General features: G+C 38.0%; 1 protein-coding gene across 1 annotated transcript in view; it reads right to left on the bottom strand.

Annotated features, from left to right (window-relative positions):
* Positions 1–2737: 2737 nt before the first annotated feature.
* WDR75 (WD repeat domain 75) overlaps positions 2738–13391 on the bottom strand; it is a 40873-nt gene continuing 30219 nt past the window's right edge. The window contains exons 13-21 of the mRNA XM_027555651.1: positions 13203–13360; positions 12551–12731; positions 11385–11479; positions 10136–10231; positions 9371–9540; positions 8798–8857; positions 4702–4851; positions 4261–4352; positions 2738–3981 (exon numbers count right to left, since the gene is read on the bottom strand). Of these exons, the coding sequence (XP_027411452.1) occupies positions 3777–3981; positions 4261–4352; positions 4702–4851; positions 8798–8857; positions 9371–9540; positions 10136–10231; positions 11385–11479; positions 12551–12731; positions 13203–13360 (1207 nt within the window). The 3' untranslated portion in view covers positions 2738–3776. The remainder of the gene's footprint in view (positions 3982–4260; positions 4353–4701; positions 4852–8797; positions 8858–9370; positions 9541–10135; positions 10232–11384; positions 11480–12550; positions 12732–13202; positions 13361–13391) is intronic.

The following is a 13391-nucleotide window of genomic DNA, read 5'->3' on the forward strand; positions in this document are numbered from 1 at the left end:
CGACAGATAGTATCAGAAAATTACTACAGCTAATCAGTGAATTTAGAAAGTTTCAGGATACAAAATCAATACACAGAAATCACTTGCATTTCTATATACTACTATGAAAAATCAGAAAGAGAAATTAAGGAATTAATCACATTCACCATGGCAACAAAAAGAATTAAATATCTAGAAATAAACGTAAGGAGAGAATAGAACTGTGCACAGAAAAGTATAAAACACTAATGAAAGAAATCAAAGATGACATAAACAGATGGAGAGATATTCCATGTTCCTGGGTAGGAAGAATCAATATTGTGAAAATGACTATACTATCAAATGCCATTTACAGATTCACTGAGACCCCTATCAAATTACTAATGGCATTTTTCACAGAACTAGAACAAAAAATTTCACAATTCATATGGAAACACAAAAGCCCAAGCCAAGGCAGCCTTGAGAAAGAAGAATGGTGCTGGAATCAACCTTCCTGACTTCTCATTACACTACAAAGCTACAGTCATCAATACAGTATGGTACTGGCACAAAACAGAAATACAGACCAATGGAACAAGAGAGAAATCCCAGAAATAAACCCATGCACCTATGGGTTCTTTATTTTTGACCAAAACAGAAATACAGACCAATGGAACAAGAGAGAAATCCCAGAAATAAACCCATGCACCTATGGGTTCTTTATTTTTGACAAAGGAGGCAAGAATATACAATGGGGCAAAGACAGCCTCTTCAATAAATGGTGCTGGGAAAACTGGACAGCTACATGTAAAAGACTGGAGAAGGGTATGGCAACCTACTCCAGTATTTTTGCCTGGAGAATCCCATGGACAGAGGAGCCTGGTGGACTACAGTCCATGAGGTCGCAAACAGTCAGACACGACTGAAGCGGCTTAGCACGCACACACGCACTTGTAAAATAACGAAATTAGAACACTTCCTAATATCATTCACAAAGATAAACTCAAAATGGATTGAAGACCTAAATATAAGACCAGAAACTATAAAACATAGGCAAACATAGGCAGAACACTTGATGACATAAATCAAAGCAAGATCCTCTTTGGCCCACCTCCTAGAGTAACAGAAATAAAAACAAAAGTAAACAAGTGGGACTTGATTAAACTTAAAAGCCTTTGCACAGCAAAGGAAACAATAAGAAGGTGAAAAGACAACCCTCAGAATGGGAGAAAATAATAGCAAACAAAACAACTGACAAAGGATTAATTTTAAAAATATACAAGCAGCTCATACAACTCAATGCCAGAAAAACAAACAACCCAATCAAAAAGTGGGAAAAAGTTCTAAACAAACATTTCTCCAAAGAAGACATACAGATGGCTAACAAACACATGAAAGAGGATCAACATTGCTCATTATTAGAGAAATGCAAATCAAAACTACAATGAGGTATCACCTCACACTGGTCAGAATGGCCATCATCAAAAAGTCTACAAACAATAAATGCTGGAGAGGGTGTGGAGAAAAGGGAATGCCCTTGCACTGTTGGTGGGAATATAAATTGATACAGCTACTATGGAAGACGGTATGGCGATTCCCTAAAAAACCAGGAATAAAAGTGCCAAATGACCCACTCCTAGGCATATACCCTGAGGAAATCAAAACTGAAAAAGACACATGTATCCCATTGTTCACTGCAGCACTATTTACAATAGCTAGAGCGTGGAAGCAAACCAGACGCCCATGACAGATGAATGGGTAAAAAAGTCGTGGTACATATACACAATGGAATATTACTCAGCCATAAAAAGGAACACATTTGAGTCAGTTCTGATGAGGTGGATGAACCTAGAACTTATTATACAGAGTGAAGTGAGTCAGAAAAAGGAAGATATAGTATTGTAATGCATATATACAGAGTCTAGAAAAATGGTACTAAAGAATTTATTTACAGGTCAGCAATGGAGAAACAGACATAGAGAATAGACTTATGGACATGGGGAGAGGGGAGGAGAGGGTGAGATGTATGGAAAGAGTAACGTGGAAACTTACATTGCCACATATAAAATAGATTGCCAACAGGAATTTGCTGTACGGCTCAGGAAACTTAAACAGGGGCTCTGTATCAACCTAGAGGGGTGGGATGGGAGGGTGACGGGAAGAAGGTTCAAAAGGGAGGGGATATATGTATACCTATGGCTGATTTATGTTGAGATTTGACAGAAAACAGCAAAATTTTGTAAAAATTATTCTTCAATAAAAAAAATTAAAAAGGAAAAAAGAATGTAATACGTTAAAGCACAATAATAAAAAAGGACTTACAATGCTATTTTTTTAAATAAAATAAACATTTGCGTGAATATTGAAAGCCACATTCAGTTGAAACAGAGATCAGAAGAGAAAATAGAGCAGAGGCTCTAAGGGAGTGAATGGCTAAGAGCAAAATGTTCAAGGACACTTCATTTCCTATGTTCTTTCCTAGTAGCTCCTTGGCCAGATACCTCAGTTCTGCCATCTTCTGCATCTTCTGACTAGAAGTGATGTATTCAATGAAGCTAATGAATTAAGTGAGACAAAAAATTAAGAAAATATAAAGGCAATTTTAAGATCACAAGCTATACCCTCAAGAAGTTGAACTGAACCTCAAAATAGAGCTTTCAACAAAATTACAAGAGGACAAGTGCAGGGATCAAGTCTGTAATCATCATTTTTCCACAACCCTTTCTGAAAAGAACTGAGCAAGGGACACTGTGTGACAAGAGAAAAAAAAGATCCATAATTGTTCTGCTTTGTACCAATTTATTCAGCAGTGTTTAGCATCCATGAAAACCAACAAAACGACCAAATAACTGGAGTGGCCATAAAGAGACATGAAAGGACGTTTAACCACCATAGTAGACAGTCAGTAGAAGACACTCTCTAAGTCCATAAATCATATAGATGTTTAAGCATATTATAGAAATTTATAAGGTTACTTTCAATGAGTACCAGTATAAAAGTGTAAACTCCAAAAACAGTAGAAATAGAATCTAAAAAAATAAAAATATTAAAAAAGCCACTTATAGCAAATTTGTGAACATTCCCTGAGATATGCACTTATGATGTGTCCACTTGTTTTTGCATTAACTTTTTAATATAGATTTTACAGAAGAGTATCATTGAATTGGAAAACTCCTAAGTGATTGTTACGTGACTCAGTAGACAACAGTAACACGGATAGAGTAACACAAGCTCTTCTTATTGGCTCTAAGGCTGTCATGAAAACTGTATTTACAAGTATAGTACAAGTATAGTAGACACCTTCTCAGAAAGGTACGGGGTCAGATGATGTGAATTTAGAATTTTTCAGATTTTAGGCAGCTTGTATTATATAACATTCTCAATGAAGTCTGTGAAATACCACCATAATCATTTCCCTAAATTTCTCTATGAAAAATATACAAGAGGGATGAAATCAAGACTGTAGAGAACCTCACATCAGTTCAAGTCATACTTGGCCACCAAATGAATTCTGAAATTAAAACACTATCTACAAAACCTTAAAAAACTTTTTATATCTCCAAATTGCAGATAATGGGACTTATGCTATTTAAGTTCAACTTCCAGCTCTCCTTTAGGGCTGATACGTGATATGGCAACTGTAAAACATGATGTAAACCCAACTTCATATTACCAGTTATTTAAAAGTAAAGCCTGTTAATATTTAACATCTTAAGAACAGAAAAAACATTTAAATAGATTTGTGGAGTATCAACATACAATGAAAACAAATCAAAACGCGAAAACAAAGTGCAGAACCCTCCCGCATCCTCCAAGGCTCAAAGAGCAGCTATCCAGCTGTAGTCTACTTTCCTAAATTTTTTCAGTTCTTTTTCTTCTGATTTTGACAACTGATATATAATGTCTTCTTCCGAATCTGTGTTATTTGTATCCTGGATCTTTTCAGTGAAATTATTTTCTTCATCTGAATCATCACTTTCTTTTTCTTCCACCATATCGACATCATCAGGATGTTCTTCAGCACTTTTAACAATAACAGAATAAAATGCAATTACTATTGAAAAATATTTCTAAACAATAACTTTCTAATTTAAGATACTTATGAAAAAAATCATATGAACAAAATTAATGAAAATTGTTGTTACTGAATACACTTTTATTTGACTTAGTAATTCTATACTCTGTAAATACAGATTAAAGCTGAAGGAGAAACACAGGGAAAGAATATTCTGATCAATGATATCACAAATCATCCTGTTTCTCAAAACAGAGTATCTGAACACATGTGATAAACTGCCTTACCTCTTAGTCTCCTTAGACAGCAGGAGTGAGTTTACAAACATGGAGCAGAGGAAAGAAGCAGATGGCAGGACATGGGCTGGAGTGCGAAGAAGCTAGAGTGAAACAGAAACAGGGTTTCATTTAAAAAGAGGAAATGCCCAGGCTTTTATCAACACCAGGTTCTGTTGATGAAAAACCAAAGAACTCCTATTTTTATGCAAACAACCCCTCCTCCAACCTCATCAGAAATCCTAAATTTTATGCCATTTAGTTTGAGAATTAAAGTTGCACAATATACAAATGATTATCCAAAAATTATTTGTTACAGATTGATTATCCAAAAATTCCAACTTCAGTTAAAGTCCTTTACTGCATTTAACCCCTGTCACATAGGTATAAGCAATTAATTTATACTGTTAGTTTCAGTATTATAATAAACTTATGTAATTAATAATTACTTACCTCACTAATTGCAGGTATGTTTTCTGTTAAGGGCAGCTGTACCAGCTCATTCTCCAAAGCTTCATTTAACTTGTCATTCTGTTGTTCCTTCCTGTGCTTTCCCAATAAGAAATAAAATGGGGTTGTTGGAAGACTTTCTTCTGCTAAGAGCTATAAGGGTTAAAGAACAGGGAAATAGTTTCAATAAAAAAGGAGGAACTGCCTCTGATCCAAGTACTACAGTAATAAAATAACAGGGATGAAAGGAATTGTAGGTTATCTTGTATGATTCTTTCACTTCACAAGTAAAGCAACTGAAACTAGTCCATTTACTCTGAGAAAAGCCAACGTGGACACTTAAGATGACTGTTGGGGGCTGGTGTGAGGCACTCCACCTGTGGCAAAGGTCATGAGGAAGGAGGCTCGACATACGCAAAGGTGGGATCGAGCCTCAGGAGTCCCCCTGGAAATCCTCAAGCATCTACCCCCATAACCAGAGCCTGCCTACTTTACTACTTTGTGCTCACCTACACCTCTGACTTTACGGGGGGCTGTCCCCCACCACCTCTTTCGGAGAAGGAGTTAACTTAGAGCTCCAGTTAATAATAATTCCTGGGCGTGATAGGAGTGTTTCAACCTACAAACTCCTCTGAAGGTTCTCTAGCCTGCCTGACAGGCTTGTCCGGCCACATGTGATTGCTCACAGCCTCCCAACCGTGAGAGGCACGGGATGCTTTAAACCTTCTAAAAACAGGTTCCTTAGAAAAGTTAGAAAACCATTAGTATAAGTATAGTTGGCTGATTAGAAATTGTATTGGTGAAGGGTTTTTCATTTGTTGAGCCAATGTTTGTTGCTAAGTCTCCACATCCCTTGCCCTTATACACATTAATGAATATATAGAAGAAATAAGTATTAACCTTTGATATTAATCACATTAGACCTTAGGCTAAGTAAATTCTTTCCTTAACTAAAACCCACTACACCCTTACCCTACAGGAATGTAACTTTATTTGGGTGGCGTCTGTTTTAAGAATAATCACCCCTGGAGAAATAAGTGTCCTGGTTGACTGACCGCCGTCACAAGGAGAGGGTCATAAATTGTCAGCAGGCCCCCTGGCCAGAAGATGATGTAACACCCCTAAGACCTCTGTATACATTTGTATGAAGCACCTGACTTTGATAAAAGTCAGGACTGCTGACCCCACGTGACTTTTGCATAACATCTCAGTGTATAAAAGTAGACCATGGAAAATAAAGAATTGGGATCAGTTTCTCGAAATACTGGTCTCCCCATGTCTCTCTCTCTCTCAAACTCTGGCTGAGTCTCCATCTGGAGCGCGGAACCCGCCATGCTTACTAATTATGCCTGGGCTTCTAAGATCTGACCGGGGAGGCCTCAGTGTCTCCTCTCCTTCAGGAGAATGGAAGGATGCCTGCGGCCTACGTAAGTGGTGCAAGCTTCTTGTCTTGAAGTTTTATTGGTCTCCTGCGTAAACCAAGCTATCAGCCTCTTTTCTCCACTGAATTTTCCTGCTGAGCTATCCTCCTTCTATTACTCTTTATATCTCTAATATCTAATTGAAGCTATTGTATCCTGATCCTCTCTGACGCCGTCCCCGCTTCGAACTCCCTGGATCAGCCGGGGCTGGACCCCGGCAGATGACAGAACAATATGTACACCTACCACTACTTCTACCCCCAGTCCTACAAAAACAGCAGCAAGGGGTTTTCAGAAGGGCACAGATCTACAGTAATAAAGAAACTGGGTGATGTGGAAAGTGGAGAGCAGGCTGAGGGGTGCTAACTGACCTAGCAGACCCAAGAGAACAGGATTCTAAGCTGGTGGTGGCCAATGCTAAGAAGCACCCCAATTTATGCTGTGGTGGTGGTTTAGTCACTAAGTTGTGTCCAACTCTTGTGACCCCATGGACTGTAGCCTGCCAGGCTCCTCTGTCCATGGGATTCTCCAGGCAAGAACACTGGAGTGGGTTGCCATTTCCTTCTCCAAATGTATGCTGTAGAATCTCACAATGCTCAAGAATTGGTACTAATAGTGCTTCTGAAAAAGGCTAAAAGAAAAAAAAGAAGAAAACCTGTTAGCCTGGTTACAGTCTATCTCTAGAGCTCTCAGATTTCCAGATCTCCTCAGCCTCAGCAGAAGGCTGGCAAAACCAAGTGTGTCTTTTGCTCCTTGAAGAGCAAAACCAAGTGTGTCTTTAGACTAGACAGCTTGGTGTGTGGAGGGTGAGGGTGGCCGCGCAGCTGAAGGCAGCTGTGGTCCATAGAGGGTGTTTCCTGCAGTGCTGGCAGTCAGGTGACGCCTTTCAGGCAGGAATTTGGAAGAAGTTTATCTGGGTGATAATGACCAGTCTAAGAGAAAAAGTTCTAAAAGTAATGACTTCAGAGATTTTCTCCTAATAGCTCAGTCAGCTAGTGGAGACCAGAGGTCAAGTTCCATCCAGGCGAACTTTCAAAGGTGACCTTGCTCACTTTTAATTAAAAGCAGACAGCCAAGAATCATCAGACTCTGATGAAAATCTCCAAAACAGATTGAAAAGAAAAAACCTAATGAAAATAAACCATACAAGAGAGACCAAAAAAAAAAAAAAAAAAACCCAAACATATACATAAAAGATCAGATGAAAAACAAGAAATCTCTCATACTATAAAAAATGGGAAAAAAAGAATTACTTTCTAAAATACTATATATTTTAATGTTTATTATCTGTACCTTCCTATTAGACTGTAACACTACAAATTTATAGAGACTTGACCCTTCCATTCACTGATACCCTAAATGTCTAGAGCATACAGTAATGATCAACAAAAAAAATGCTAAATGAATTCAATGAATTTTCAGAGACAACTAAGTCAGGTTACAGATAAAGTGTAACAGTATCTTCAAAGTTCTGAGACAAAATGATTTTCAACCTAGAATTCTACGTAACCAACCAATCAAATGAGAGAATAAAAACAAGTCCAAACCTGCAATGTCTTAAATTTACTTCCCATGGAGATATTTACCAAAGCAAAGGAGTAACCAAAGCAAGTGATAAACCACAGGATCTATTACAGGAGAGGTGACTGAACCCCCAGAATGGCAGCAAATGCAGATCCTAAGATGACCACTGTGCAGCAGGTGTTAGGTTTATAACAGGGCAATCAGTTCAGAGTAAAGCAGGTCAGAGGCTCTTGAAAACACTTCTTCAAGCCCAGCATACCTAATATGAAGACCATGAGAGGACGCACACACTGGGGGAACTAGGTGCCCCCAGTGCAGGAGGCCCAGGCTCGATCTCTGGGTCGGCAAGACCCCTGGAGGAGGGAATGGCTGCCCACTCCAGTATTCTTGCCTGGAAAACTCCATGGATAGAGGAGCCTGGAGGGCTACGGTACATGGGGTCACAAAGAACTGGGCATGACTGAGCGACTGACACTCTCACTTTCACTAGATGAGAATAGGAAACTGAGCAAATGAAAAGATAAGCAATCATTAACTCCAGATAAAAGAAGCTGGTCATAAAAGGAAAAACAACCTGTTTGTTACTGCATGGCTCAGTTATCAATGGTGTTAACATTTTTAAGGATGAACAATGATCTAAGATAAATTTATCTACACTGCAAAGATTAGGGACAGAATGTATGTGGGTGTATGTTGTGTATTTGGGGGGAGGGATGTGAAAGAAATTTCAACTTCAATAGATCAGAATTAGAAAATACCAAGTCTAATGCCTAGATGTGAAAAATCCAGAATTAGCAATATAAACATGTTTCTTAGAGACACAGAGGTAAATAAAAACTTCAACTAAAAAGTTGTGAGTGGGTATCTGTGTGGGTCATCTCACTTGGTGGTGAAGTTCAAGTTTTCTCACAAACGTCTCATAAAACTATTTGATTCTTTGGATCATAAGCATACATTACTGATATTACAAATTAAAACTACATTTTCAAAGACCACTATGACACCAAATGAAGCAAGAAGTTTCTAAGTATATAATTTAAAACTCCACTTCAGGGCAGGTAAAACATTTTTGTCATAGCTGAGTATTGAAAGATAAACTTATCTTTGCAGGGAGGCAATGTGCATGATCTGAGCGACAAGTGACCAGAACGTACCTGTTTGCTTGTGGGTGTGAGTTTCTCTTCTGGAGACTGTGTACTGAATGTCAATAAACTCTGAAAAGAGAGGTCAATTAATGATGCAAAATATAAACTGTAGATATTACAGTTAGAAAATGATGTCAACTTTTCATGCTTATATATATATGCTCACAGAAAATGTATTTAGTAACTGCTGTGACAGTTGTAAGATCGTTCTGAAAGATATATATATAGATATATATATATATATATATAAAAAAAGTCAATTGATAGATCTAATTTAAGCCACTGATTTCTTTATGGTAAATCAAATTAAAAAGTTAAAAAAAGGCCATTCTAACAAATGCAATTCAAAATACTCTAATTATCTTTTAGATCATATCTTTTTTACTGTCATGGAATGAATGAATACAAGAAAGAGCCTTTAAGGTGGGGGCTAATATACTCCCACCAATAATATGACTGTACTGAGCATACTAGATAGATGATTTGGCAGTGGGTTGAGGTGGGTAGGGAGAGAAGGGGTAATCCTTAACAATACTATTTCACATATACTAAATGACCGCCTTTTCTGAGGTGGATGGTTACCTGTGATTTTGTTAGGAAGTAAAACTGGGATCTGTTCAGCCACTGGTAAGCTTCTGAGGTGAACGATTCAGGGACATCTCGGGGAACAAACACTCCCCACAAGACTTCCTCTCTGCAGATATTCTTTTGAATATACAATGGCCTTGGCTCGCTAGGTTTAAATACAAACACTAGAGGAAAAAAAAACAGACAATAACATTTTGCTGGCAAAGGTTAGTTCTAGCCTCAGATTGGAGGCCCACACTCACCCTGGGACTTACCCCATTGAATAAATGGCCCAGGTCATGATTATTTTAGGCTTTGATTCAACAAGTATCTGTGATGCCTACTATGTGTCAAGTAGGTTAGGAATGAGGGCTTTGAAGATGGAAAAGAGAAAGAAAAATTCCTATTTCTGAGAGCAGAGCCAACTGCAGAAAACAGACACCAAAACACTACAGAAGTACTTTTTGTCTTAAGCTCTAGAACAGACATCTGTAGAGCTTTAAGATCACAGAGAAGGAATGATTAAAGCTCCTTGGGGGTTGGGGGGTGGTTTCAAAATCCTTTAAGGAGGTGAAATCTCTCTTGGATTTTGAAGACTGAGTAGGAGATGGATGACATGCTGAAAAATGAGGGACGTCCTCAAGCTGGAACTCAAGGAAGAGCAGTGGTCAGGCAAGTGGCTTCTGATCCAAAGTTAAGTTTAACTCAAATTACATTAAAGATGTTAAAAAGAAAATTTAGGGAACAGATTTCTTTTCTCAAAGAAATGTGTGTACTTACAGTCTGAACCAACAGAAGACTGAGCGATGGCAGCAATATTCTCTGAATTGGGATCAGGTTCCATAACTCTCACATTTAATTTCGTACTCCATTCCACTGGGGGAAAAAGGGATTCACTTTTAAGAAGAGGTTTACCAAAATCTTCTTAAAGTAGGTACTCAATATTTATTGGGACAATCAATTTTCTTATTCTTAGGAAGAGGGATTTTATGCTTCCAGATAACACACAGTCAACATACTGAAATTATCTGTGGAAATCTACATTAAGAAGAGGGGCAGGAAGCAAAAAAACAGTATTCTTCCACATGCAATGAAATGGTTATTATTTCAGTGCAACTATGGTCTCATGTTTTTCCATTACTGCTAAATGTGGGCAATGTTAACCAGAATTGTCATAGAGAATGTTAAAAAAGTTATAAACATTCATTACTAAGCAACTACCATGTGTTCCAAACATACTTGAATAAGTAAAATGCCACAGAGTCCATGTTTGTTAGGAGGACTGTTAATAGGCTTCATTCAAATTTAATGCTGACAGGGGCACTGCAGGTTAATATGCATTATGAATTAGAGAAACTTTCCACAAATTGTTATGAGGATGGAGAATACGGAGGGCGGCAGAGTTGTACACACTGAAGACTGGGGAAAACAGCAAGGACAATGGAAGTTGATTTGCTGAAAATTGGGCAATTTATAAACACCGCTGACCCTGAATAACACGGATCTGAACTGAGCCCGTCTGCACGTGTGTGCTCTCAGTTGTGCCCACTCTCTGTGGCCCCACGGACTGTAAACCTGCCAGGGTCCTCTGTCCATGGACCTTTCCAGGCAGGAATACCACAGTAGGGTCCCATTTCCTACTTCAGGGAATAAACCTTCTTCCAGAGAACAAGGCTGAGTCTCTTGCATCTCCTGCGTTGGCAGGTAGATTCTTTACCACTAGTGCTACCCGGGAAGCCCTTTATAAATACAGCTGACCCTTGAGTAACACGAATTTGAACTGAGCGGGTACACAAACATAGAGACTTTTAAAACAGCAAATGTTACAGCACTGTTCAACCCAAGGCTGGTTAAATCCACAGAAGGTTGTCTCTAAGTTATACGTGAATTCTTGATTGTGCAGAGGGTCAATGACCCTAACTCCTGCATCACTCAAGAGTCAACTGTAATCAAAGTCTATTATTACAGGCATAGCACTCCAAATTTTCCTATGTGCTCTGATACTACTTTATAGCAAAAAATATCTTACATGCACAACTGAGCAGATTCCAACAGCACAGAATGCCATTTTCAGTGACACCAAGAAGATACTTGGAACAAGTCAATCTCCCAAAGCAAAGGTGCCTAGATTAAAACAAGGAAGTTAACAATTTAGTTCTACCACACTCAGGTACAAAGGACTGCAGACTTTCCGCCCTACATTAAAACAAGGAGGGTAACAAGTTAGTTCTGCCATACTCAGTTACAAAGGCCTGCTGACTTCTTGCTTTATATTAAAACAAGGGAGGTTAACACGTTAGTTCTACCACACTCAGTTGCAGAGGACTGCAGACTTCTCGCCCTAGATTAAAACAAGGAAGGTAACAAGTTAGTTTTATCACACTCAGTTACAGAAGCCTGCAGACTTCCCGCCCTAGATTAAAACAGGGAAGTCAACAACAGTCAGTTCTATCACCCTTAGCTGCAAGGGACTGCAGACTTCCCGCACAGTACTAGTTTTGTGCAAGGCCGACTTTTAGATACACACGTGTTTTTATTCATAATTATCCTGCAGAAAAAGGGGGTAAGGAGCACAAAAGGAAAGGTTTATTCAGTTACTTTGTGTCTTCAGGAAAACAGATTTGACGACCAATTCTTTTCTAATATGCTGTACAGTACAGTAATTGGCACATATAGAGGACGTGTATGTGAAACATACTAAGTTACTTAAAACCTTTTATGCTTTTTTTTTGCCTCAAGAGGCAGATTTGCAATATGAATTGTGAAGTTTTATAAAGTAAATTCAGAATTAGATATGTTAGAAATTAGGAACAATTAGCCATTCTGTCCTCAAATGCTCAAGTGACCTGAAATAAAATGGAAGATATTATTGTTAATTCCCTTGCCATTATTAAAAATAATGAAGTTTGAGCATAACATTGCTTTTTTGAAGATGCAGAGAAAGTAAACATTGTCTGGATCTACTGAGCTTATGCATGGCATCTACTGTTGTGTAGTACAACCGAGAAAACTAATGCACAGGGTTTACAAACACAGCATTTCTTAGCTTCCCAGTATTTTGCTGAGCTGCTGGCACCACTGACACACCGGATACCTTTGGAGAAGGCATAAATTATTACTAAAGTTTATGTAGAAAGACTTGTTGAATTAAAAAAAAAAATCCAGCAGTTTACACTCTCCCAATTATTTACCTACCTTATTTTCCCAGCTCGTTGACAAAATGTACATTTAAGTTCCCAAGTCTCTGAATCCCATATTGTAACTATTTCTTCAAAACTGACTGCTAATAACGAGCCATCTTCAGAGAAACAACAGTTAGTTGCTTGGTATTTATGATAACTACCCACAAAGTCACAGGTCCAGCCAACAGCCTTTTCTGTGGAAATGTAGAGCATAGAAATAGTATAATGCTAGATAACATTTTAGGGAATTTATTAGACACACAGATTAAAAAACAAGGAAGCAACAAAAAACTTTCCTCCCCCAAATTTAGTTACAAATCATTGACTGACATGAAATTTGTATCCCTTCCAAGAGACCTTGGCCTTCCCTCTAGTGCAACAGTAAAGGGAGTAATTACAAAAGGAGTTAACTTTTTTTTAAAACTCTTTCCTCATAAAATGGAGTAATTAGCACACAATTAATCAAGAATGTCATAAAATAAGTAAAGATTTGGGAAAGAAGGAATGTAAAAATGTTATTTCCCAAATCATTTGAAAGTAGGCAGTGGTCTACAGAATTATAGTTGAAAAAATCCTCCCAGAATGGATATAATTTTCTTGAGTTAAACATACCAATTCTTAAACTTGTACACTACATATGCATATACTATATTTAAGCAACTTACTGTATATATCAGAATCATCTGTTAATATCCACACTTTGAAGTGGCCATCTTTACTTGCTGTAACCAACGTGGAGCTTTCAGATTTTTCTGCATTACAGAAACAGAGAGCTGTGATGTGGTCCTCATGTGGCATGTTAACCTTTGTATTAAGAACAAACCTAGTAGGAAGGAAACCAATTTATTTTTATA

This window comes from Bos indicus x Bos taurus, chromosome 2 (genome assembly GCF_003369695.1).
Source record: "Bos indicus x Bos taurus breed Angus x Brahman F1 hybrid chromosome 2, Bos_hybrid_MaternalHap_v2.0, whole genome shotgun sequence".
Taxonomy (NCBI): domain Eukaryota; kingdom Metazoa; phylum Chordata; class Mammalia; order Artiodactyla; family Bovidae; genus Bos; species Bos indicus x Bos taurus.